This window comes from Oncorhynchus kisutch, linkage group LG18 (assembly GCF_002021735.2).
Source record: "Oncorhynchus kisutch isolate 150728-3 linkage group LG18, Okis_V2, whole genome shotgun sequence".
NCBI classification, from domain to species: domain Eukaryota; kingdom Metazoa; phylum Chordata; class Actinopteri; order Salmoniformes; family Salmonidae; genus Oncorhynchus; species Oncorhynchus kisutch.
The window spans coordinates 27,296,733-27,324,443 of NC_034191.2; the positions used below are offsets into that span (position 1 = coordinate 27,296,733).

Genomic DNA, 27,711 nt, shown 5'->3' on the forward strand with positions numbered 1-27,711 from the left:
AAAGCAGGACCTGAATCCACATTTACTTCATCAATGACAGCAGTCATTTTTTGCGAAGAACAGTAGATGGCACCAGCACCCCTATTTGACCAAAGCACATCGACACTGCACAAGAAGAAGTTCAAATGCGGAAGTGGACTACGTCATCAAAGTTGGCAGGCTGTTGCACGCTCGTGGCGAAAATGGTGTCTGGTGCAGAACAACAACAGGGCCATCGAGCTGGGGTTTATAAACAAAAAAACAAAGGACATAAACATGGAAAGCATCGGACTAAAGGAGAAATCGAACGGGAGAACAAGGGTAAGTTTGTGACGGATCTGTCGCTGGTTTTAACCATGGACATGCTGCTTCTGTGCTGCCGAACACGTGCTTTCAAGTTATGTTTCAGAAGAATCTTTAACTGTGGACACTATACTTTCATGTCATATTTTAAAATACCCGTGTAATGTCACTCATGTAACAGTTTAGCCTTCAAGCGTTGACACATGGTAGCTGATGAAATCAAACGACCATCGTCATTAGTTTGCGATATGAAAGTATTGCACATCACGTTACAATTCAGTAGGTAGACAGATGTGTCAAGACGAGTAATTTAACAGTTCCTGGTAGTGTCTGTCTAATCACATCAACAGGTCTGATGACCATTCTCCAAACTCTCCCCTTACATTAGCGGATTAAACTCCACTCGATGGTGAAGGACATTTCTGATCGAGTGGAACAGAAACCAGGCTTTATGGGATCTAGCTCCGAATTCATCGATTCATCCAATGTCTAAAAAAGTAACATTACCTAACGCCTACCCATGTTTGTTCTCTAGTTACCGTCTTTTTTATTTGCTGAAATCCATACATTTTCAATAAACGTTAATCAAATACTGTTTCCTTGTTGCCATCTTAGGGCAACAGCAATGAGCAAACAGTGGTTGAATTTGATTAACGTTTATTGAAAATGTATAGATTTCATCAAACAAAGACACAACTACAGAGGACAGACGTGGGTACACGCTAAGCAGTAAATCATTTACGTTTTTTGAAGTATTGACATTGGGCGAATCAATGTAGTCAGAGCTAGATTCCACAAATCCTGGTCTCTGGTGGTCATCAGATTCTTCCTTAACCGTGGAGTTTAGTCCACTACCCTTACATCAACAGTAATTCTCTGTTAGTGCACAGGTTGGTAGCCGAGCCCTTTCATTTATTTCCACCCGGATCTGTCCTTCACCTTTAAATTATGTCATCCCCAACAGGTAGAGTGTCGGTGACGGCTCTTACCAAGAAACAGAGGAAAGAGGCGAGAAAGATGGACAAAAGGCACAAAGCCAACCAGCTGCGGCGAAATAAGAAGGACCTGGTAAGATATTCTTGCATTTGACACAATGTCACCACAATGATATGAATCGGACAAGATAAAGGTAGACTCAGTGTTATGAAATTCCAATGCGCAGCACCACAGATATCCAGATGAATGTGATGCAAGACGTTGCATTCACGCAGAGTATCTGCGACAACGTGGTAGCTACAGGACCAAAACAGAGAAGTTTAAAATAGATGCGCTCTTAGTTGTTGTCGAAACGGCCCGATATTGCTATTACTTCATGCATCACTGAGTCTACCTTTAATGCTACGTGTTACTTCTGTCCTGTCCAGGTCCTGACAGAGAAGCGTCGTCTGGGCAGCAGGGATGGTCCACCCCATCTGGTGGCTGTGGTCGCCCTCCATGCAGGTGTGGATGCTGAGGCTGTGACCAGGTTGCTGCGGTGTGAGGGGGCTGGCGGGCTGGTGCGTGAGGAGAACAGTGTGTGTGGGGTCAGTGACAGCTTTGGCCTGGTCATGCCCCGCTTCAAACAGAGGTTCACCTTCCTCCGCCCAGACACAGGTAACTCACCGACTCGGATACTACAATGTGTTTGTGTTGTCAACACCAAAGTTCCATAGATGACAACCCAATACTGAATTATAGTTCATGTGAATGCTAGTTTAATCCATATCTGACTGTACTAAACATTTATAAGAGGTCATTCTGAGTAATTAACTTACATTTACATTGTAATAACTTAGCAGACACTCTTAACCCTAATTGCCCATGTAAGTTGCTTTGCATAAGTGCCTTACTCAAGGGCACATTGACATATTTTTCACCTAAATTGACTTGGGGATTCAAACCAGCGACCTTTCGGTTACTGGCCTATCGCTCTTAACACCGAGGCTACCTGCCACCATTCGATGCTGACACTAGTACTTATCCAATAGCATTACCTCTGTCCTCCCTCCCTCTCCCTTCTCTCTCTAGCTGACATGCACTCTCTACTGGATGTGGTGAAGGTAGCAGACAGTCTGGTGTTTGTGCTGGACTCTACAGAAGGCTGGGACAGCTATGGAGACCACTGCCTCTCCTGTCTCTTTTCACAGGGGCTACCAGCCCATGGTGAGCTTCCATACAAGCTATCCAAAAAATATACTCACAGTCCACTGGATTTTGTTCAACTTAACCTCTCCCCTTGCTGATTACCTAAATGTTTAGCAGATTACTTACTGTAGATATTATACTGATTATTTTACTCAATCAACTACCCCACCCATTTTCTCTGCATCCACTTTCATCTCTGTCCTATATAACCTCCACTTCCCTCTCCTGTCATCTCGGTCCTATATAACCTCCACTTCCCTCTCCTGTCGTCTCTGTCCTATATAACCTCCACTTCTCTCTCCTGTCGTCTCTGTCCTATATAACCTCCACTTCCCTCTCCTGTCATCTCTGTCCTATATAACCTCCACTTCTCTCTCCTGTCATCTGTCCTATATAACCTCCACTTCCCTCTCCTGTCATCTCTGTCCTATATAACCTCCACTTCCCTCTCCTGTCATCTCTGTCCTATATAACCTCCACTTCCCTCTCCTGTCATCTCTGTCCTATATAACCTCCACTTCTCTCTCCTGTCATCTCTGTCCTATATAACCTCCACTTCCCTCTCCTGTCATCTCTGTCCTATATAACCTCCACTTCTCTGTCCTATATAACCTCCACTTCTCTCTCCTGTCGTCTCTGTCCTATATAACCTCCACTTCTCTCTCCTGTCGTCTCTGTCCTATATAACCTCCACTTCTCTCTCCTGTCGTCTCTGTCCTATATAACCTCCACTTCTCTCTCCTGTCGTCTCTGTCCTATATAACCTCCACTTCTCTCTCCTGTCGTCTCTGTCCTATATAACCTCCACTTCTCTCTCCTGTCGTCTCTGTCCTATATAACCTCCACTTCTCTCTCCTGTCGTCTCTGTCCTATATAACCTCCACTTCTCTCTCCTGTCGTCTCTGTCCTATATAACCTCTACTTCTCTCTGCTGTCGTCTCTGTCCTATATAACCTCCACTTCTCTCTCCTGTCGTCTCTGTCCTATATAACCTCCACTTCTCTCTCCTGTCGTCTCTGTCCTATATAACCTCCACTTCTCTCTGCTGTCGTCTCTGTCCTATATAACCTCCACTTCTCTCTCCCCCAGCTCTGGTGTGTCAGGGTGTTTCAGATCTGGCAGTGAAGAAGCGTGTGGACTCACGGCGGGCACTGGCCAAGATATCCGAAATCCGCTTCCCTGGGGCGCGCCTCTTCCCCCTGGACTCAGACCAGGACGCCACACTGATGCTAAGACACCTGGGAGCACAGAGGCAGAGGAGGCTGGGCTTCCGCTCCCGTCGGCCTCACCTCCTGGCCCAGCAGGTCTCCTACACCCCCAACAGCTCTGAGGGGAGTGGGGGAGCCCCCACGGGCCTAGGGACCCTGCGTGTGTCTGGGTATGTCCGAGGCTGCCCTCTGCAGGTGGACAGGCTGGTGCACATCTCTGGATTTGGAGACTTCCTGCTCAGTCAGATCGATGCTCCCATAGACCCCCTTCCCCTCAACTCTATGACCCCTCGCCCTGCCAAGCCAGGGAAGAAAGGAGATGTAGACATGCAGGTGGGCCTCACAAAATCAAGTCACATTTATTTATAAAGTTCTTTTTACATCAGAAGATAACGCAAAGTGCTTATATAGAAACCCAGCCTAAAACCTCAAACAGCAAGCAATGCAGATGTAGAAGCATGGTGGCTAGGAAAAACTCCTTAGAAAGGCAGGAACCTAGGAAGAAACCTAGAGGAACCAGGCTCTGAGGGGTGGCCAGTCCTCGTCTGGCTGTACTGGGTAGAGAGGAACCAGGCTCTGAGGGGTGGCCAGTCCTCTTCTGGCTGTACTGGGTAGAGAGGAACCAGGCTCTGAGGGATGGCCAGTCTTCTTCTGGCTGTACTGGGTAGAGAGGAACCAGGCTCTGAGGGATGGCCAGTCTTCTTCTGGCTGTACTGGGTAGAGAGGAACCAGGCTCTGAGGGGTGGCCAGTCCTCTTCTGGCTGTACTGGGTAGAGGGGAACCAGGCTCTGAGGGGTGGCCAGTCCTCTTCTGGCTGTACTGGGTAGAGAGGAACCAGGCTCTGAGGGATGGCCAGTCTTCTTCTGGCTGTACTGGGTAGAGAGGAACCAGGCTCTGAGGGATGGCCAGTCTTCTTCTGGCTGTACTGGGTAGAGAGGAACCAGGCTCTGAGGGATGGCCAGTCTTCTTCTGGCTGTACTGGGTAGAGAGGAACCAGGCTCTGAGGGGTGGCCAGTCCTCTTCTGGCTGTACTGGGTAGAGAGGAACCAGGCTCTGAGGGGTGGCCAGTCCTCTTCTGGCTGTACTGGGTAGAGAGGAACCAGGCTCTGAGGGGTGGCCAGTCCTCTTCTGGCTGTACTGGGTAGAGAGGAACCAGGCTCTGAGGGGTGGCCAGTCCTCTTCTGGCTGTGCCTGGTGGAGATTATAAGAGTACATGGCCATTTAGGCTAGATTGATCTTCAAGATGTTCAAACGTTCATAGATGACCAGCAGGGTCAAATAATAATCACAGTGGTTATAGAGGGTGCAACAGGTCAGCACCTCAGAAGTAAATGTCAGTTGGCTTTTCATAGCCAAGCATTCAGAGGTCGAGGCTGCAGGTGTGGTAGAAAGAGAGTGGTAAAACAGCAGGTCCTGGACAACGTAGCACATCCGGTGAACAGGTCAGGGTTCCAAAGGCGGAAGAGTTGAAACTGGAGCAGCAGCACCTGGGGTACAGGGACAGCCAGGAGTCATCAGGCCAGGTAGGCCCGAGGCATTGGAGGGGGGAGAGAATTAGAGGGAGCACACTTAAATTCACACGGTATACCAGATATAACAGACTGACTCTAGCCCCCCGGCACATAGACTATTACTGCATAGATAATGGAGGCTGATGCGTGGATTCTTTGGACACTGTGGCCCTGTCTGACGATATACCCAGACAGGGCCAACCAGGCAGGATATAACCACACCCACTTATCCAAAGCAAATCCCCCACACCACTAGAGGGATGTCAACAGACCACCTGCTGTTTTCCACTCTGAGACAAGGCTGAGTATAGCCCACAAAGATCTCCTCCGCAAGAACGTGAGGGGGTGCGAAACCGGACAGGAAGATCACGTCAGTGACTCAGCCCACTCAAGTGACACACCCCTCCTAGGGATGGCATATAAGAGCACTAGTAAGCCCCTGTAATAGGGTTAGAGACAGAGAATCCCAGTGGAGAGAGGGGAACCGTCCAGGCAGAGACAGCAGGGGCGGTTCGTTGCTCCAGTGCCTTTCCCTCACACTCCAGACTACACTTAATCATAGGACCTACTGAAGAGATGAGCCTTCAGTAAGGAAGTAAGGGTTGAGTCTGTGTCTCTCACATGGATAGGCAGACCATTCCATAAAAATGGAGCTCTATAGGCTAAAGCCCTGCCTCCAGCTGTTTGCTTAGAAATTCTAGGGACAATACGGAGGCCTGCGTCTTGTGACTGTAGCGTATGTGTAGGTATGTACGGCGGTACCAAATTGGAGAGATAGGTAGGAGCAAGCCCAGGCTTTGTAGATTCGCAGTAAAACCTTGAAATCAGCCCTAGCCTTAACAGGAAGCCAGTGTAGAGAGGCTAGTACTGGAGTAATATGATCAAATGTTTTGGTTCTTGTCAAGATTGTAGCAGCCGTGTTTAGCACTAACTGAAGTTTATTTGGTGCTTTGTCCAGGTAGATGGAGAGTAGAGCATTGTGGTAGTCTAATCTACAAGTGGCAAAAACATGGATGATCTTTTCTACGTCATTATTGGAAGATGGTCACTAGCTGATATCATTACATTGCAAATGGACAGCGATTTAATGAATAATTTACAAACTATAGTTGAGACATTTATCAGCGCTGCTTCTGCTCGTTGACAGTAGGTGCTAACTGCTCTCTGTGTTTCAGGATGGTGGTGTTGAGGTGGCATCCGTGCGGGTCCTGATGAAGGCAGACCCAGCTCGCAGGGAGAGTCTGCAGGCCGAGGCAGAGGTAGACCCCATGGATGGAGAGCAGACCTGGCCCACTGATACTGAACTGCTGGAGGCTGAAGGTAAAGGGAGAGAGAGGGCAGAGTTATAGATGGTCGTTACGTTGAATTACATGATAGATCTATGGTTGCAGTGCTGTTGTTGGCATCCATTTGAATGGGTACTTTGAACCGGTTCATGTCAACACATTGAGCTTATTATTGTCTCTGGGTTTACAATGTAATAAACCTCTCTAATAAATGTTCTCTTTCCCTCAGAGGCCAGAAAGAGCAAGCGTGTAATGAAGGTGCCCAAAGGGACATCAGACTACCAGGCCACGTGGATTGTGGATGAGGAGGATGAGAATGGCGAGGAGGATGAAGAGAGTACTGACGATGAGGAGGATGAGGATTTGATGATGGAGGAGTCCATAGATGGAGAGGACCTTGACTCTCAGGTGGTGAGTAGAGTCCACTCCACATCCTGGGATACTGACACGATTGCACAGAAGAAACCTGGCCGGTGTAGCATTAGTTTCACGTTGTCACTTGCACAAGTACATTGAGAGGCTTTTTTTGCAAGTTCTAAACCCAACAATGCAGTAATCCACAAATGGAATACTAAAAATAACAAGGTAGAACAAAAACACATGAGAAATAGAAATAAGAACACAAGAAAGTAAGAAGCTGTATACAAGGTCAGTTCCAATACCATATTTACAATGTGCAGGGATACTGGGGTGACAGAGGAAGATCTGTATAGGGGTAAGATTACTTAGGCGTCAGGATGTTTGTGTGTGTGTCGAGTCTGTATGAATGTGTGCATGTTGTGTAGAGTCTTGTGAGTGTTCATAGAAACGGTGCAAAAATAAATACAAGGGTCAACTCAGTCCGTGTAGCCATTAATACAAGAGAAAGAGCGACAACTGTTGTGCTGACAGCCTGTCCCAAGGCATTGGGTGCACTGCTTAAGTGTTTGTTTACCCTCTGCCTGTTGCCGTGGCGATAGTGAAACCATTAAAGGAGACGTGTAAGGAGACGAGGGTGATCCGTTGGTAGTCTGAGTTGATTGTTGAGACGTCTGAACTGATGCGGGGTGATGCGGAAGACGTCAGGGGGAAGCAGCTCGGACAGGACAGTGATTGGTGGGGGTGGAAGTGTCGAACAGTTCGGTTGGGGGTGGAACAGTGTATACGTGACCCGTGGTTAGTGCACAGTGTGGCGCAGCACCACTGTTTGTTTTCACAATGTCTGCCTCTGGGCTGTAGTGCCAGGCTGCTCACCGTGGCAACAATAGTGTTTTGGAGCAGGGGTCCCGAGAGAAGCCTCCTGACTTCCTGCTTATCGGACACAACTTCCTGTCTGGACCAGGAGATGGGGACGGCCATTTATTTATAACAGCGCTGCTTGAAAGAAAGGGGTAAATTCTGCTATGGTCAAACGTTCCGCTACATCTATTTTCTTGAATATTTATTAGCATGTGTTTGATGTCGGGGTTAGACGGGATATACCATCCTAGATGTTAACAATGGAGGAAATGGTGCTGGGGTTGATCAGGATTATTATTGCAGCTGGGATTGTTCTGAAGGTTGTGAATCAGCCCCATGCAGAGTGGACCCCCCTCCCATGTATCTCTTGCTTACTGTAATGCCACTTCCAGTAGAGCCACTTGTACACTTTTTCTGACTTCATTACTGGAAATGAGGCTGATAAATACTTGGCCTCGTTGTTCACATTACATATGATGTAGAGGTATATAGCTCTGCAGTAGAAACTTGTGATGGTCCTTCCATAACTGCCTATTCCCGAACGTCCCACTATAGGATAGGTTAAAAAAAACACCTCTGGAAGTCAAGATGGGAGGAGGATTGTCTCTCCCAAATGTAATATTTGACTATTGGGCTGCTAACCTCCGTGCTGTTACGTTTTGGCTGGGTGACACACCTCCGTCATCTAGCCAAAACATAACAGCACGTGAGGAGTGTCACCCCTTCTCTATTGGCGCTGTGATTTTGTCACCTATCAATTTGAAGATGTCACTTTATAGTAATAGTCCTATTTATGCACAGCACATTCCGAATCTGGAAGCAAATGAAGGTCCATTTTGACCTCAGACCCATCTCATTCATGCTCCCTGTTGCACCCTGAAAACACCTTTGAGTGATGGGGAGAGCTAGGGATCAGTACCATAGGGGATCTATATATAGAAGGGGCCCTTGCCTCCTCTGATTTGCTGAGGGAAACCTGAAATCTTCCCGGAATAAACTTTTTCAGATACCTACAGATTAGAGACTGTTGAAATAAAGTTTGTCACATGCGCCCAAATACAACGGTTGTAGACCGTACAGTGAAATGCTTACTTACAAGCCCTGAACCAACAATGCAGTTAACACTAAGTAAAAAATATAGATATAAATAGTTAAAGAGCAGCAGTGAAATAACAGTAGCATGGCTATATACAGGGGGTACCAGAACAGAGTCAATGTGTGGGGGCACCGGTTAGTCAAGGTAATATGTACATGTAGGTAGAGTTATTAAAGTGACTATGCATAGATAAAACAGTGAGTATCAGCAGTGTAAGAGGGGGGGGGGGGGAGACGCAATGCAAATAGTCTAGGTAGCCATTTGATTAGATGTTCAGGAGTCTTATAGTTTTGGGGTAGAAGCTGTTTAGGTCCAAAATGCTTATTGACTTGTCGCTCCGGTACCGCTTGCCGTGCAGTAGCAGAGGGAACAGTCTATGACAAGGGTGGCTGAAGTCTTTGACAATTTTTAGGGCCTTCCTCTGACACCGCCTGGTATAGAGGTCCTGGATGGCAGGACGCTTGGCCCCAGTGATGTACTAGGCCGTTCGCACTACCTTCTGTAGCGCCTTGCGGTCGGAGCCCGAGCAGTTGCCATACCAGGAAGTGACGCAACGAGTCAGGATGCTTTCGATGGTGCAGCTGTAGAACCTTTTGAGGATCTGAGGACCCATGCCAAATCTTTTCTGTTTCCTGAGGGGGAATAGGCTTTGTGTCCTCTGACTGTCTTGGTGTGTTTGGACGATGTTAGTTTGTTGGCAAGGAACTTGAAGCTCTCAACCTGCTCCACTACAGCCCTGTCGGTGAGATTCCTCCGATGTCATTGATGAGTACACCACATCAGTCACTGGCTTCATCAATAAGTGCATCGATGACATCGTCCCCACAGTGACCATACGTACATACCCCAACCAGAAGCCATGGATTACAGGCAACATCCGCACTGAACTAAAGGCTAGAGCTGAGAACTAAAGGCTAGAGCTGACCCTTTCAAGGAGCGAGACTCTAACCTGGAAGCTTATAAGAAATCTCGCTATGCCTTCCAACGAACCATCAAACAGGCAAAGTGCCAATACAGGACAAAGATCGAATCGTACTACACCGGCTCTGACGCTCGTCTGATGTGTCAGGGCTTGCAAAACATTAGACTACAAAGGGAAGCACAGCCGAGAGCTGCCCAGTGAGACGAGCCTACCAGACGGGCTAAACTCGCTTCGATGCAAATAACACTGAAACATGCATGAAGACTGTGATCATGCTCTCCGCAGCACATGTGAGTAAGACCTTTTAAAAGGGTCAACATTCACAAGGCTGCAGGGCCAGACAGATTACCAGGAAAGATACTGCGAGCATGCGCTGACCAACTGGCAAGTGTCTGCACTGACATCTTAAACCTCTCCCTGTCTGTAATACCAAGATGTTTTAAGCAGACCACAATAGTCCCTGTGCCCAAGAACACCAAGGTAACCTGTCTAAATTATTACCTACCCGTAGCACTCACGTCTGTAGCCATGAAGTGCTTTGAAAGGCTGGTAATGGCTCACAACACCATTATCCCAGAAACCCTAGACCCTCTCCAATTTGCATACCGCCCCAACACATCCACAGATGATGCAATCTCTATTGCACTCCACACTGCCCTTTCCCACCTGGACAAAAGGAACACCTATGTGAGGATGCTATTCATTGACTACAGCTCAGCGTTCAACACCATAGTGCCCTTAAAGCTCAACAATAAGCTAAGGTCCCTGGGACTAAACCTCTCCCAACAACCTCTCCCTCAACGTGATCAAGACAAAGGAGATGACTGAACTATAGGAAAAAGAGGACTGCACATGCCCCCATTCTCATTGACAGGGCTGCAGTGGAGCCGGCTGAGAGCTTCAAGTTCCTTGGTGTCCACATCACCAACAAACTAACATGGTTCAAGCACACCAAGACAGTCATGACGAGTGCACAACAAAACCTATTCCCACTCAGGAGACTGAAAAGATTTGGCATGCGTCCTCAGGTCCTCAAAGGTTCTACAGTTGCACCATCGAGAGCATCCTGACTAGAGGTCGACCGATTAATCGGAATGGCTGATTAATTAGGGCCGATTTCAAATGTTCATAACAATCGGAAATCCTGTATTTTTGGGCGCCGATTTGCAGAATTAAAAAGGGAAAAATGTACACCTTTATTTAACTAGGAAAGTCAGTTAAGAACACATTCTTATTTTCAATGACGGTGGGTTAACTGCCTCGTTCAGGGGCAGAAAGACAGATTTTCACCTTGTCGGCTCGGGGGATCCAATCGTGCAACCTTACAGTTAACTAGTCCAACGCAATAACGACCTGCCTCTCTCTCGTTGCACTCCACAAGGAGACTGCCTGTTACGCAAATGCAGTAAGCCAAGGTAAGTTGCTAGTTAGCATTAAACTTATCTTATGAAAAACAATCAATCATAATCACTAGTTAACTACACATAGTTGATGATATTACTAGATATTATCTAGCGTGTCCTGTGTTGCATATAATCTGACTGAGCATACAAGTATCTGACTGAGTGGTGGTAGGCAGAAGCAGGCGCATAAACATTCATTCAAACAGCACTTTCGTGCGTTTTGCCAGCAGCTCTTCGTTGTGCATCAAGCATTGCGCTGTTTATGACTTCAAACCTATCAACTCCCGAGATGAGGCTGGTGTAACCGAAGTGAAATGGCTGGCTAGTTAGCGCGCACTAATAGAGTTTCAAACTTCACTCGCTCTGAGCCTTGGGGTGGTTGTTTCCCTTGCTCTGCATGGGTAACGCTGCTTCGATGTGGTCGTTGTGTTGCTGGTTCGAGCCCAGGGACGAGCAAGGAGAGGGACGGAAGTTATACTGTTACACTGGCAATACTAAAGTGCCTATAAGGTCATCCAATAGTCAAAGGTTAATGAAATACAAATGGTATAGAGGGAAATAGTCCTATAATAACTACAACCTAAAACTTCTTACCTGGAAATATTGAAGACTCTTGTTAAAAGGAACCACCAGCTTTCTCATGTTCTGAGCAAGGAACTGAAACGTTAGCTTTCTTACATAGCACATATTGCACTTTTACGTTCTTCTCCAACACTTTGTTTTTGCATTATTTAAACCAAATTTAACATGTTTCATTATCTACTTGAGGCTAAATCGATTTTATTGATGTATTATAGTAAGTTAAAATAAGTGTTAATTCAGTATTATTGTCATTATTAAAAATACATAAAAAAATATATCTTTTTTAAATCTGCCGATTAAAATCGGCATCGACTTTTTTGGTCCTCCAATAATTGGTATCGGCGTTGAAAACTCATAATCGGTCGACCTCTAATCCTGACTGGTTGCATCATTGCCTGGTATGGCAACTGCTCGGCCTCTAACCTCAAGGTACTACAGAGGGTAGTGCAAATGACCCAGTACATCACTGGGGCCAAGCGTCCTGCCATCCAGGATCTCTATAACCAGGCGGTGTCAGAGGAAGGCCCTAAAAATTGTCAAAGACTCCAACCACCCTAGTCAGACTGTTCTCTCTTACCGCACGGCAACCAGTACCGGAACACCAGTCTAGGTCCAAGAGGCTTCTAAACAGCGTCTATCCCAAGCCATTAGACTCCTGAACGTCTAATCAAATGGCTACCCAGACTATTTGCATTGCCTCCCTCTTCCCCTCTTTACACCAGTGCCATTCTGTTGTCATCTATGCATGTACCTGCACCAAAACGATAGTACCCCCCCCCCCCCTTCGTAGCTTGTTCTCCATCTTCTTTTTAAAGGAGACCATTTTCAGCACTTATTTCTATGAATGATCAACTCATTGCTCTCTTGTCCCTCTACAGCAGTAGTATGTTTGGAACATCGAATCGCAATAAAGTCACTATCGATCCGCAATACATATCGTATCGGCGCCTTAGTATCGTATTGTGAGATGCCTGGCAATTGCCAGCTCTAGTAGAAACTTCCTGTCTTTTACTGTTTGGTTTAGGATGCTGCCTCAGGTGGTGGCTCTGATGAGGAGGAGGAGGAGGAGGAGGAGGAGGAGGAGGAGCTGAATTCCACATCGGACAAGGGTGGAGCAGACCAGCGCTATGATGAGCACATGGACGAGGCGGAGGAAGGGGAGGGTTTAAAACGATACCGGGAGGCTCGGGCCAATGAGATGTTCCCAGATGAAGTGGACACCCCTCTAGACCAATCGGCTAAGAACAGGTAAGGGCATGACTATCATATCGTCTACTACCAAACACAGTGGTCCCTTACTTCTCCTTCAGTACTGTACAGGACCCTCTGCTTTCAGTGTGGGCTACAACACAGAGGGCCTGTCTAAGCAAAAACATTAAACTGATCCCTGAAATAAACATCAACCCATGGCTCACACACAGGTAACTGCCAAAAAAGGAAACGCCAACAGAAAGTGTCTCAAAGGGCGTTCGGCCGCCAGAGCGGCTTCAGTGCACCTTGTCATATCTGTATGGAGGGATGCGACGCCATTCTTCCACAAAAAAATTCTGTCATTTGGTGTTTTGTTGATAGTGGTGGAAAACACTGTCTCAGGCACTGCTTCAGGATCTCCCGGATGTGATCAATTGGGTTGAGATCTGTAGACCGAGACACCCACACACACTTTAAACCCCCTATACTCATTTGAGACCCCTCTTTCAAAGTCAGAGATCTCTTATTCTAGCCATGGTAGGCAAAATAATGGGCAGTTTTATACATGACCCTAAGCATGATGGGATGTTAATTGATTATTTAACTCAGGAACCAGACCTGTGTAGAAGCACCTGCTTTAATACTTTGTATTCTTCATTTACTGAAGCGTTTCCTGTATTTTTGCAGTTACCTGAACATTGAGTTGATATTTGACATTTGGAAAAGCGGTCAAGCAGAATGTGGTAACCTCATTAACAGCCAGTGACTTGATCCTGACCTCTGATCAAAGTGCTTCGGCACTCCAATATCTAACATTTTCTTCAGCAACACTTGGGGGGGGTCTGAGGAGGGAGGAATTCACCAAACATGTCAAACATCTGGTCTATTATAAATGACAATCCCGTTAACGCCCAAACGTTACTTTCCAGGATGATTGGCCCAGCGTAATTACTTAGCTATATTCTGACATTGCTCATTTCCTGTGTGCTCAGGTTCCAGCGTTACAGGGGCCTGAAGAGTTTCCGCTCCTCCCCCTGGGACCCCTTGGAGAACCTGCCTGCAGACTACTCCCGCATCTTCCAGTTTCAGAGCTTTGAGCGCACACGCCGCCGCGTACTAGCTGAGGCTGCGCAGGAGGAAGAGGGTGCCATGGTAAGAGTCTGCCGTGTGTGTGTGTGTGACATCCTGTTTCAACCCTGTCCCCTCTCGGTGCCCCCAACCTGTTTACTCTGCTCTCTAGGTGGGCTGGTATGTGACCCTCCATGTAGTGGATGTTCCCCCCACGGTGATGGAGAGTGTCCAGGCAGGCAGGCCTCTGGTGCTGGTCTCCTTACTGCCACATGAACAGAAGGTATACAGTATTGGGATACTCCTGAATTATTGTGTACTTAGTGTCTTACGTCTAAAAGTTAAGAATTGTAACCCATTTCTGCTGTTAAATATGTTGATAAAGTGTAGACAGACTACAGAGGGGGGGAAAATGTATACATTTATATATATACACACACACACGCGCATACACACAGTTGAGGTCGAAAGTTTACATACGCTTAGGTTGGAGTCACTAGGGTAGCCTAGTGGTTAGAGCGTTGGACTAGTAACCGGAAGGTTGCGAGATCAAACCCTCGAGCTGACATGGTACAAATCTGTCGTTCTGCCCCTGAACAGGCAGTTAACCCACTGTTCCTAGGCTGTCATTGAAAATAAGAATTTGTTCTTAACTGACTTGCCTGGTTAAATAAAGGTAAAATAATTTTATTTTTTAACTCGTTTTTCAACCACTCCACAAATTTCTTATTAACAAACTATAGTTTTGGCAAGTCGGTTAGGACATCTACTTTGTGCATGACACAAGTCATTTTTCCAACAATTGTTTACAGACAGATTATTTCACTATATCACAATTCCAGTGGGTCAGAAGTTTACATACACTAAGTTGACTGTGCCTTTTAAACAGGTTAGAAAAGTCCAGAAAATTATGTCATGGCTTTAGAAACTTCTGACAGGCTAATTGACATCATTTGAGTCATTTGGAGGTGTACCTGTGGATGTATTTCAAGGCCTACCTTCAAACTCAGTGCCTCTTTGCTTGACATCATAGGAAAATCAAAATAAATAAATTGTAGACCTTCACAAGTCTGGTTCATCCTTGGGAGAAATTTCCAAACGCCTGAAGGTACCACGTTCATCTGTACAAACAATAGTATGCAAGTATAAACACCATGGGACCACGCAGCAGTCATACTGCTCAGGAAGGAGATGCATTCTGTCTCCTAGAGATGAGCGTACTTTAGTGCAAAAAATGCAAATCAATCCCAGAACAACAGCAAAGGACCTTGTGAAGATGCTGGAGAAAACAGGTTCAGAAGTATCGTTATCCACAGTAAAACGAGTCCTATATCAACATAACCTGAAAGGCCGCTCAGCAAGGAAGACGCCACTGCTCCAAAACCGCCATAAAAAAGCCAGGCTACGGTTTGCAACTGCACATGGGGACAAAGAATGTACTTTTTGGAGAAATGTCCTCTGGTCTGATGAAACAAAAATAGAACTGTTTGGCCATAATGACCATTGTTTTGTTTGGAGGAAAAGGGGGAAGCTTGCAAGCCGAAGAACACCATCCCAACCGTGAAGCACGGGGGTGGCAGCATCATGTTGTGGGGGTGCTTTGCTGCAGGAGGGATTGGTGCATTTCACAAAATAGATGGCATCATGAGGGAGGAAAATTATATGGATATATTGAAGCAACATCAAGACGTCAGTCAGGCAGGTAAGCTTGGTCGCAAATGGGTCTTCCAAATGGACAATGACCCCAAGCATACTTCCAAAGTTGTGGCAAAATGGCTTAAGGACAACAAAGTCAAGGTATTGGAGTGGCCATCAAAGCCCTGACCTCATCCTATAGAAAATTTGTGGGCAGAACTGAAAAAGCGTGCACGAGGAAGGAGGCCTACAAACCTGACTCAGTTACACCAGCTCTGTCAGGAGGAATGGGCCAAAATTCACTCAACTTATTGTGGGAAGCTGGTGGAAGGCTATCTGTAACGTTTGACCCAAGTTAAACAATGCAATGCTACCAAATACTAAATGAGTGAACGTCTGACCCACTTGAAAGAAATAAAAGCTGAAATAAATAATTCTCTATTATTCTGACATTTCACATTCTTAAAATAATGTGAGGATCCTAACTGACCTAGTAGACCTGTCAGCAATGGGTGTGGCTGAAATAGCCGGATCCACTCATTTGAAGGGGTGTCCACATACGTTTGGATGTAGTATGTCTATATTCAGTTCCTTCGTAACATATTCAGACCCTTTGACTTTTTCCACATTTTATGTTACAGCCTTATTCTAAAATTGATTCAATATTTTATTATGTTTGCTAATTTATAAAAAATAAAAACTGATTACATTTACATAAGTATTCAGACCCTTTACTATGTACTTTGTTGAAGCACCTTTGGCAGCAATTACAGCATCGAGTCTTTCTTGGGTATGACATTACAAGCTTGGCACACCTGTATTAGGGGAGTTTCTCCCATTCTTCTCTGCAGATTCTCTCAAGCTCGGTCAGGTTGGAAGGGGAGCGTCGCTGCACAGCTATTTTCAGTCTCCAGAGATGTTTGATCGGGTTAAAGTCCAGTCTCGGGCTGAGCAACTCAAGGACTCATACATTGTCTTGGCTGTGTGCTTAGGATTGTTGTCCTGTTGGAAGTTGAACCTTCACCCCAGTCTGAGGTCCTGAGCGCTCTGGTGCAGGTTTATCAAGGATCTGTCTGTACTTTGCCTCAATCCTGACTAGTCTCCCAGTCCCTGCTGCTGAAAAACATCCCCACAGCAGGATGTTGCAACCACCATGCTTCATCGTAGGGATGGTGCCAGGTTTCCTCCAGATGTGTCGCTTGGCAATTCAGGCCAGAGATTTCAATCTTGGTTTCGTCAGACCAGAGAATCTTGTTTCTCAATCTTGTTTCTCTTAGTCTTTTAGGTGCCTTTTGGCTTCAAGCGGGCTATCATGTGCCTTTTACTGAGGCGTGGCTTCCGCCTGGCCACTCTACCATAAAGGCCTGATTGATGGAGTGCTGCAGAGAAGGTTGTCCTTCTGGAATGTTCTCTCATCTCCATAGAGGAACCTTAGAGCTCTGTCAGTGACCATCGGGTTCTTGGCCAAGGCCCTTCTCCCCGATTGCTCAGTTTGGCCGGGAGGCCAGCTTGGTGGTTGGTGGCCAGCTTGGTGGTTACAAACTTCTTCCATTCAAGAATGGAGGCCACGAATGCTCAGAAATGTTTTGGTACCCTTGCCCAGATCACAATCCTGTCTCAGAGCTCTAGGGACAATTCCTTTGACCTCGTAGCTTGGTTTTAGCTCTTGTATGCACTGTCAACTGTGGGACCTTTAGCTAGACAGGTGTACCTTTCTAAATCATGTCCAATCAATTGAATTTATCACAGGTGGACTCCAAGTTGTAGAAACATCAAGGATGATCAATGGAAACACGATGCACATGAGCTCAATTTAGAGTCTCATAGCAAAGGGTCTGAATATATATGTAAATATATATTTTTTTTTTTATATACATTTGCTAAAAAAATCTAGCTTTTCCCTGTCGTTATGGGGTATTGTGTGCCGAATACTGAAAGTATGATATTTAAACAATTTTAGAATAAGGCTAACGTAACAAAATGTGGAAAAAGTCTAGGGCTCTGAATACTTCCCGCATGTATAAATCAATTGTAACAACTCTAGCTAATGGTTTTAACACTATAGTTTCATTAGAAACTATTCTTCCAGCTTCTTACCATTTGGTTGCCTTCTATCCTCTGATCAGATGTCAGTGATGCACATGCTGGTGAGGAGACACCCCAGCAACACAGACCCTATCAAGTCTAAAGAGGAGCTGGTGTTCCACTGTGGATTCAGGAGGTTCAGGGCCTGCCCCATCTTCTCCCAGCACACATCAGGTAGAGGGACCTGGAAACAGCACAACTTGAACAGAATTGAAGAAAATGTAGGGCAAATATGCTGACATTCTGTGGGGACTGGAGTATTGTTTTGGCTTGTTATACAACCATTTCTTTGTCTGCTCTGTGTTGTATCTAACCTGTGATTGTCTCTCTCTCTCCAGCCGACAAGCACAAGCTGGAGCGTTTCCTTCGTGCTGACGCCCCCACGGTGGTTTCTGTGTACGCCCCCATCACATTCCCCACCGCTGGGGTACTGCTCTTCAAACAGAGGGAGGATGGTAAGGGCCTGGATAGTGATGTTTGGCTGACTTAGTATTTCTCTACCTGTTTAAGGATGGGGGAAGGACCGAGGAACACACTGTCTCTACCTGTATCTCTCCTGTTCTGTCTGTATTTGAGCCAGTATCTCTTGTTCTCTCCCTCAGGCATGCAGGACCTGGTGGGTACAGGAAATCTGCTGAGCTGTGACCCCCAGCGTGTGGTGCTGAAGAGGATCGTGTTGAGTGGCCACCCCTTCAAGATCAACCGCCGGTCCGCTGTCTGCAGATACATGTTCTTCAACAGGGGTGAGGGGGCACTGAGCTAAGCACTACATGTTTCCCAATAATACCCACATAACTTCTGTCTGACTAGGGCCCACAGGGTGCACTATATAGAGAATAGGTGCCTTTTGGCCCACAACTACTGTCGTAATGTGGAAAGGAAATAGCTCTGACTTACCTGTGGTTTTCATTATTTATTTTCATGTTAACTGACCTCTGTGCTTTTTTCTCTCTGATAGACGACATCTTGTGGTTTAAGCCTGTTGAGCTGAGAACCAAGTGGGGCCGGAGAGGACACATCAAGGAGGCCCTAGGTACGGAGAAAACCTAAACCTTGTCAATACTGTTTAGTGACATGAAACAATGTGTTGCCTTCATTGGACAATTGTGTGACTACCTGACCTTAACCTGTGTGTGGGTATGTTTTTCAGGTACTCATGGACACATGAAGTGTGTATTTGACAGCCAAATGCGGTCTCAGGATACTGTCATGATGAACCTGTATAAGAGGGTCTATCCTCGCTGGACATATGACCCCTATGTGCCTTTGCCCCTGCCCTGGGTCAAGGGGGAAGGGACTCAGGTGCCGGATGATTTTGACATGGAGTAGGTGGTGGTCTGTTGCAAGAGGTGTGTTGGAGTCTGTAGAGAGTTGCATGGACTGTGGTGATTACATTTTCACTCCAATAGATGGATTGTAATGGGTATTAAATAAAACCAATTAGACCAAATCACTTGTTTCTTTATTTCTTTGGAAAATGTCCTTGTGGTCCAGTTAGTTTGTTTCCTGGCCATTAGATGGCAGTAGTGTATAAGAGGAAACAGGCTCTTTGTTGCAGTGACTAACACGGTGGAACTGAACTCACTGATTTTATGAGAGCCATGCACTGTTATAGCCCTGTACTCAAACACTAACTTGATCAAACATGAAGACAATGTTGAGGCATAATCAGAGAGAGCAATAATACTGTTGTACAGATTCCATTCTCAATTTCAACATGTTTGGCACAAATTGAAAATCTGAACAATGATCACAAATCTGGATGAACAAGCTTGCCTTTCCCATTTTGGTCCATTGCTCACTCTGTTCTAGGAAGTCTTCTCCAGCTCTTTCCACTACCATTCCTTTAGGTCTTTGCATTTTATTCTGATATTGTATTTATTATTTTTGCAGATAGTGTGCATGACGACTTCAAAGAAAAATGTCCACAATTTGTGCCTCTTAAATTCCTTTTTGGTACACAGCTTATCCGCCACACTAGCTATAGTCTCAGACCTCTACATAGTGTGCCCCCCTTCCACTCCCTGGTGGTCTCTCCCTGAGCTGAAGACCCTTCTTCCCCACCAGTCAGTCTCAAGCAGAGAACGCGAGAACCCATGTTCTCGCTCTGGATCTACGACGTGCAACAGTTTTACATTCCTCCCTATCCCATGCTTTGTGCTCCACGGAGAAACTGATTTATGAATTGTAATATTTATCATAAAACTGTGCTCTTGCATGCTCACAGCTCCATTATTCATCTGGGGTCTCTGTTGGGACTGCACCAAAGAGGCATGCCAATATGTCTGGGAAACTAGAAGGTGAAGACTTGGGGTTGGAGAGGTGGAACATGATCCAAGAAATGGAGGGGATCAAAAGTTCAACATTTTTCATACTGCGAATTTGATTACAGTGTGGAAAAGTTGAAAAATAAAGCTAGAACAATCGCACAAGAGTAATGCCTATTGCATTGGGGTGTACGCCGGGAGCACTGGACAGTTTTGCTGAAACACCATTTATCTGCTTCATTTTATTTTTTTTACTCGTATGGATGAAGGCAAGGGCACTGAATGGTGATGTGTTGAACACATCTTGTTTAAAGCTGAAGACTGGTGTGGTGTGCCTGTTCTAGCTAGCTGTTCATGATTGTGGGGGGACTACTCATCTTCAAAAAATATTTTTGCAGGAATCTCCTTGCGAAAGATTTTGCTGAAAAATGGAACTCTGCCTGGCAATATCCCCACACACCATGGAGAATGTTTTACAGTAACATGTGGGACTGTCTATAGACCGCATATACAATTTCCCTCTAACACTATCAATTTTAAACCGATTTATCTTTAACTAGGCTAGTCAGTTAAGAACCAATTCTTATTTACAATTGAAGCCTACCGGGGAACAGTGGGTTAACTGCCTTGTTCAGGGGCAGAATGACAGATTTTTACCTTGTCAGCTCTGGTTCAATCCAGCAACCTTTCAGTTACTGGCCCAACGCTCTAACCACTAGGCTACCTGCCACCCCAAATGCAGTTGTTTAGGGACCAACGAAGTGTTCAAACTGAATAAAACCAGAGATGGAGAGAATGCAAATGGGATCTACTATGGAGTTGGGAAATGAGAATAAGAGCTGTAGAGGAAGAAATGCTGGAGTGTGAGAGAGACGTTGAGTTAGGCAGTGTGGGCGAGGGAGAAGGAAAGAGTGGCTGGCGTTTATGGATAGCAGATGTGGGGTTTTGGCAAGGGCCGAGCGCGCCTGAATCCCGCACCGGCTGGGTGGCACCGGGGTGAGAGGGAGGTCACTGCGCCACACAGCCCATAAAACACAGAGAAGGAGGGAAGGAAGACTGCCTGGGTCTCACACACCAGCCTGGGACTCCAAGGCTGTGATGGTGAGCAAATCACACTCAAAACACTATGTATTCTTAGGTTGAGAAAAAAAAAAACATTTAGACCAGGGGTTTTTAAACTGGCCTGAGGTACTGCAGGGAGTCTGCCACTGTTTGTTTTGGTGAAAAATATTTGGAGGGTGGATTTTTTTTTATGTGAACAATTATTTAATGAATATCACTAGCTGCAACAGAATACATACCATTGTGGATACCATTAGGTCTCTGTGTCCAATATGAAGGAAGTTAAGAGGTAGTTTCATGAGCCAACGCTAACTAGCGGTAACACAATGTCAAAGTCTCCAGGAAAGTTAGCATGCTAGCTGTTCTTGTTCATCCGACTCTGGGGTAGTAGATAAAGGGCTTCCTTGACAAAATCTCGAACTATCCCTTTAGTATGGAGGAAATTACAGCCATTGGAACTAATTACAGGGGCTTTTCTGCATAGACAATTCTTAGGCTGTTGAAGTGTTAATTTAGTTGTCACTGAAAAACAGTTTGTGTGTCAACTTAAAGGACCCAAACCAAAAAATGTATTTTTTTTTACTAATACCATCTTTGAGAACTAACAATCAAAATAAAAGCTTGACAGTCAGGGAGATTTAAAAAAAAATTAAAGGCATTCAGTGCACATGCCCATTGTTGTGTTATGTTTGAGCAGATGAACAGCCTTAGCCATGGCAAAAGTCAGAGAATTTGCAGGAAATTAGCTTTAGAACTGCTGAATTCTCTCTCAGCTCCATGCCAAACTGTAAAATTGGCAAAAATTTGGTTTGCAACAGAAAAATGTTCTCTATGCTGCCAAGATACCTTTCCAGTAAATACTGTTAGAGTCAACTCTGGGGAGGTCAACATAATTTAACTGTCTACCAAATCGATTGATTTAAAAAAAATATTGATTACTTCTACTTGCCATTATCATTCACCTGATAAGACAATTACACTGAACAAAAATATTAAAACGCAACATTGCAAAGTGTTGGTCCCATGTTTGAGCTGAAATAAGAAAATATCCCATAAATGTTTCTGACGCACAAAGCTTATTTCTCTCAAATGTTGTTCACAAATTTGTTTACTTCCCTGTTAGTGAGCATTTCTCCTTTGCCAAGATATGCCACACCTGTCAGGTGAATGAATTATCAAGAAGCTGATTAAACCACATGATCATTACACAGATGCACCTTGGGCTGGGGACAGTAAAGGCCACTGCATTTGTGTCGTACAACATATTGTCACAGATGTCCCAAGTTGAGGAAGCATGCACTTGGCATGCACTTGGCATGCTGACTGCAGGAATGTCCACTAAAATTATATTCATTTCTCTACCATAAGCCATCTTTTTAGAGAATTTGTTAGTACGTGCAACAGACCTCACAACCGCAGACTACGTGTAACCACGCCAGCAAATAAACATGACCTCCACATCCGGCTTCTTCACCTGCGGGATCGTCTGAGACCAGCTACACGGACAGCTGATTAAACTGTGGGTTTGCACAACCAAAGAATCTCTGCACAAACTGTCAGAAACCATCTCAGGGAAGCTCATCTGCGTGCCTGTCGTCATCACCAGGGTCTTGACCTGACTGCAGTTTGACGTCGTAACCGACTTCAGTGGGCAAATGCTCACCTTCGATGGCCACTGGTGGCACACTGGAGAAGTGTGCTCTATGAATACTGGTTTCAACTGTACCGGGCAGATGGCAGACTGCGTGTATGGGAGTGTTCAGCCACACCATAGCTCTGTAATGAACTCATGGCAGGATCCAGCGATGCTAGGAAGTTGGTCAAACACATGTAGTCTGACCCATTCTTACACTATCCATTTTCTTATTATCAATCCATCCTCAACACTTTGAACATATCAGACCAGGGCTCATATAGGATCACACTGGCAGTGGTGGTTCTAGCTTGTATGGCTCCCTGGGCAAACCCCCCACTTCAGTGAGCCCCCACCAAATAAAATGAAAAAATATTTAAAAAAACTTCTGCACTCATTTTTATTCAGACATTTGGAACAACACAAATAATAACATTTAAGACTATATAAAAATATATACAAAAATATCAAAAAGTAACAAAGACAAATAGAAACTAATTTGTGTTGATTTGGCACTTGAGCATCAATACATTACCCATCCCCCAACACTGTTGACCAAGAGTCAAGACTAAACCAATTCACCTTGGTGGTGTGCGGACTGGTTTTATATGATTCTTAAACGATTTCACACAAACCAGAAAAAAATGCAACAATATGTCTATGAAACTATATATTCACAGTATTATGAATGAATTGTGATTAATTCGGTAGCATTTCGTAGTGTGACTGAATTTAATAATTGCATTAGTACTGTACAAAGTTAGAGGTGCGCTATTTGATAGATTCCCCCGCTCCACCTACCTCGGGCTTCCAGTGGGGAGGCCAACCTACCCCCCTCCCCATATCGTACTTCTAAGTGGGAGACCTTCCCAGGCAGTAGCCTACCTAGCTCATAAACTAGAATCAGGGCGCCCACTCTGACAAGGTCAATTGACCCACAGTCCCACACAGTGACATGATATAATTGACGTGACTTGCAAATGAGCGATAGGTTTTCTATCGCGCAAATGTCACCATTCCAAATATTTTGGTGCAGGCGCCCGTGCCGCCCTGGGTGGCTGCCCATCTCATACCTAAATCCACCACTGCACACCAGACACACCTACCTCACACTACCACTCTCCCAATTCAGTCTTCTGATCACAAACTCTGTATTTCCCCTGATTGAATATACTCACCCAAACTTCTCTATCACCTCAAGTTCTTTCCTCTATGATATCCCTCGCGCTTGTTCCCCTTTCTCTCCCCCTTAGCCTGGTCCTGACGCCCTGGTTCCTGGCCAAGGCGTGTGTCCCTGGAGGAGCCAGCAAGGAGATGGAGAGAGGGGGCAGCAAGGGGGCGCAGAGACAGGCTCCAAAACCACATCTCTCTCTCTCCTCTTTCCCTTCACTTTGTAAGGAACTGGCCTGGCACACTCCCCAGCTCTGCCATTAATCAGGGAGTGAGGGGTAGTTCAGCGTGTGTGTGTGTGTGTGTGTACATGCTCACATGTGGCTGAATGTGTGTTTTTATGTGTGTGTGTGTGTGTGCTGATAGAGAGCTGGATGGAATGGGGGTGATGGTATGGAGACCAGGACCTCCCAACAAAGCGGAAGAGTTCACCCAGCGAGCGAAAGGGAGGGAGGCTGACAGACAAAAAGCCTGGTGCACAGATAGTGACTGCCAGTGAGAGACACAGAGGGTGAGAGATGCTCTAGGGAGGTTTTAGGCACACAGAGAGGTAGAAATGACTGAAATTCTTCAGGTGGGAAAGTGACGGGACTGTCTTATCCCCAGAATGACTCTTCTGCCCAAGACCAACATAAAATTTGAAATACGTTTTGCTTACACTTTGAGAATGTTCATGTGTGTGCAGGAGAGTGCAAATCAGGGACAAGACGCAAGTGTGTACGACAGGTAAGTACAGACATCATTATACAGGGACAGTTCCCTGAAGGAATGCAGTTCATACAAAGTCCATGAGACCCCCCCGCCCTCTCTTCTCCCCTCCTCCTCCAGTCCATGAGAACCCCGCCTTCCCTTCTCCCCTCCTCCTCCAGTCCATGAGACCCCCGCCTTCCTTTCTCCCCTCCTCCTCCAGTCCATGAGACCCCCGCTTTCCCTTCTCCCCTCCTCCTCCAGTCCATGAGACCCCCTGCCCTCTCTTCTCCCCTCCTCCTCCAGTCCATGAGGCCATCCTCCAGTCCATGAGACCCTCCACCTCCAGTCCATGAGACCCCCCGCCCTCTCTTCTCTCCTCCCCCTCCAGTCCATGAGACCCTCCTCCAGTCCATGAGACCCTCCACCTCCAGTCCATGAGACCCCCGCCCTCTCTTCTCCCCTCCTCCTCCAGTTCATGCCCCTCCTCCTCCAGTCCATGAGACCTCCCACCTTCCCTTCTCCCCTCCTCCTCCAGTCCATGAGACCCCCCGCCTTCCCCCCTCCTCCTCCAGTCCATGAGACCCCCCGCCTTCCCTTCTCCCCTCCAGTCCATGAGACCCCCCGCCTTCCCTTCTCCCCTCCTCCTCCAGTCCATGAGACCCCCCGCCTTCCCTTCTCCCCTCCTCCTCCAGTCCATGAGACCCCCCGCCTTCCCTTCTCCCCTCCTCCTCCAGTCCATGCCCCTCCGCCCTCTCTTCCCTGATTATCCAGGTGGGAGTGAAATGTGAAGAGAAAAAAAAAACACTTCCAACCTGCTCCCCCTCACCCCCCAATGGGCCTCCCAGAATGCCTGTCTGCTGACATCACTGAGCAGAGACCTGGCAAGCCAATCTCTCCCCTGCTCTGCTCTGCTCTCCCCTTCCCTCTCTCTGCTTCCTGCCCTCATGATGTCACACACCATATGGTTTTCAGCGAGTATCAAGCCGGAAAAGAGATTTAGTTGGTCAAGAGGAGAGAAAAGGAGGGGCGGAGCGGGTGTGTTGTGTGTGTAGGATACAGAAAACAAAGGTTGCTCTTCCCCAATGTGTGCTCTGTGAGTGGAAGGTAAAAGGAGAGAAGAAAAGGGAGAGGGGGTGAGAAGGGAAGGGCTGTGCTGTGTGAGGCTAATGAGGAGAGACCAGGGAGCAGAGACCACTCAGCGGACAGCCATGTGCACCACAGACGCCCAGCAGGCTGGCCTGCTCACTCACACATATTGGGTTTACCAATATACTTTCCCTGCATGATGGTCCACAGGAACCAACAAACAGTAGGTGCTGGGGCAGTCCTGAGGGACAAGACTGGCAGCTGCACACCTCTGGAGCCCCAACCAAGCCAACTTGAGTGATAAACGCATCAAACGTATACGTTATGATACATACATTTTCACACATCTGCAGTATGACTTTCGGAGACATTTCAATGCCACCAATTTACTCTTACCATAGCCATTTCTCTGAGGTGGGAATCCCATACTATCCCTGTATTATCATAACTCATCCATGAGTATTTCTAATTTGGATTTTATATGGCAAGATAATTGCGCATCACAGAATGAGGGTGGATTGGAATAGTGACCAAACAACACAACAGCTCAGGTAATTCAAATTACATGCCTTGCACACCTATTCACTAAAACTGTCGCAAAGCTGCTCATTACATTTAATTGAGAGATGGGTGTGATTCAATGTTGAGCCTACCACTTAATCTCTGGTGAAGGGTTGGCTCTGAGGGGGGAGTGCATCTGGTAAGGACCGTGGCCATGTCTGCAGGGAGGTTAGGAGAAAGAGATGAGCCTGAGAGAGAGTGAGAGGCGCAGACTGCCCTGAGAAAGAGAAAGTTGGAGAGAGAGATGCTTGGAAGGTTGGAATGGGAGCAGAGTGATGATATGCTCATCTGGTGTAGGGTGGCAGGGCGCTAATCGCTAAGACGGCAGGTGAACCATTCTATCCCATGGTCCCTGCCTCTCTGCTCTGTACTGTCTTGACTGCAGCAGGCCACCTGCCAGACAATAATGGAGCAATAATAACTTGATTGGGATGTTATTGGTCACTCTGAGCGCAAATTGAAACGAGGCGCTCTGAGCATTTGAGGGCTGGGGCCCGACAACTGTCGGGGAAAAAACACTTCCCTTTATCATTACTAACTCACGTTGGGTCTACATCAAGTTCAAAATCCAAGTTGATTCAACCCTGCTCTAAAAACACAAACATATGCAGCCCTGACATTTGTAAATACACTGATTCTACAAAACGTTAGGAACACCTGCTCTTTCCATGACAGACTGACCTGGTGAATCCAGGTGAAAGCTATGATCCCTTATTGATGTCACTTGTTAAATCCACTTCAAATCAATGTAGATGAAGGGGAGGAGACAGGTTGAAGGAAGGATTTTTAAGCCTTGATGCAAGGATTGTGTACGTGTGCCATTCAGAGGGTGAAGGGGCAAGAAAAATATATTTGAACAGGGTATGGTAGAAGGTGCCAGGCGCACCGGTTTGAGTATGTCGAGGACTGCAACGCTGTTGTGTGTTTCACATTCAACAGCTTCCTGTATGCATGAAGAATGGTTTACCACCCAAAGGACATCTAGCCAACTTGACAACCCTGTGGAACGCTTTTGATACCTTGTAGAGTCCATGCCCTGACAAATTGAGGCTGGTCAGGGTAAAAGGGGGAGCAACTCAATATTAGGAAGGTGTTCATCATGTTTTGTCCACTCAGTGTAAGTTTGGAGGTGTGTGATTTAGGTGACAGCAGACCTTTTGGTGCCTGGAGCTTTTTAGCTGCTGCTGCTCAGCTTCTCAATGTCTGGTTCCCAAGTGTGGTTCTGGAGGAAGTGGCTCGCTCACTCACAGAATATCAATGAATAAAATGGTGTATTCCCAAGTTAAATTATTGTATGAAAATGTATTGAAACTAATAGATCCTTAGATGGCCCATATTCTTGTCTGGTTCCATTCTGCCCACCTCTGTGACTAAGGTTATCAACAGTTCATCATGGGAACCTGGAAGTGAGCGAGACAATACCTCCTCTCCTCCAGGCCGGGTGACTTTGACCACTCTAATGAAACAGCAGCCAGCAGCATCTTGAACTTGGATAATACCAAGAGGAAGACCCTCGATCAGAAGATTGTCAGCTGCTATTGTGATTGAAATACCACAACACACGTAGGCTGAGACATGAATAGGCTTCTGCCCGGTAAGTGTCCTACTAAATCAACATCTTTTGTCTAAAG

General features: G+C 46.2%; 1 protein-coding gene across 1 annotated transcript; it reads left to right on the forward strand.

Moving 5' to 3' along the window:
- The first annotated feature begins 115 nt into the window (after positions 1-115).
- Positions 116-19,061, forward strand: tsr1 (TSR1 ribosome maturation factor). Its single transcript, XM_020508089.2, has 15 exons — positions 116-300; positions 1,247-1,350; positions 1,647-1,875; positions 2,290-2,424; positions 3,496-3,947; positions 6,301-6,445; positions 6,641-6,822; positions 12,657-12,880; positions 13,816-13,975; positions 14,064-14,174; positions 17,653-17,785; positions 17,950-18,066; positions 18,214-18,354; positions 18,570-18,644; positions 18,762-19,061. The coding sequence occupies exons 1-15, from the start codon at positions 126-128 to the stop codon at positions 18,938-18,940; spliced, it is 2,562 nt and encodes an 853-aa protein (XP_020363678.2). The 5' UTR covers positions 116-125; the 3' UTR covers positions 18,941-19,061.
- The last annotated feature ends 8,650 nt before the right edge of the window (positions 19,062-27,711 follow it).

Excerpts from the sequence above, each read along its gene's own strand:
- tsr1 (XM_020508089.2), top strand. The coding sequence starts at position 126 with ATGCGGAAGTGGACTACGTCATCAAAGTTGGCAGGCTGTTGCACGCTC. Across the intron at positions 3,948-6,300 it reads AAGGAGATGTAGACATGCAG|GATGGTGGTGTTGAGGTGGC; the intron begins GTGGGCCTCACA and ends TCTGTGTTTCAG. Across the intron at positions 18,355-18,569 it reads ATACATGTTCTTCAACAGGG|ACGACATCTTGTGGTTTAAG; the intron begins GTGAGGGGGCAC and ends TCTCTCTGATAG.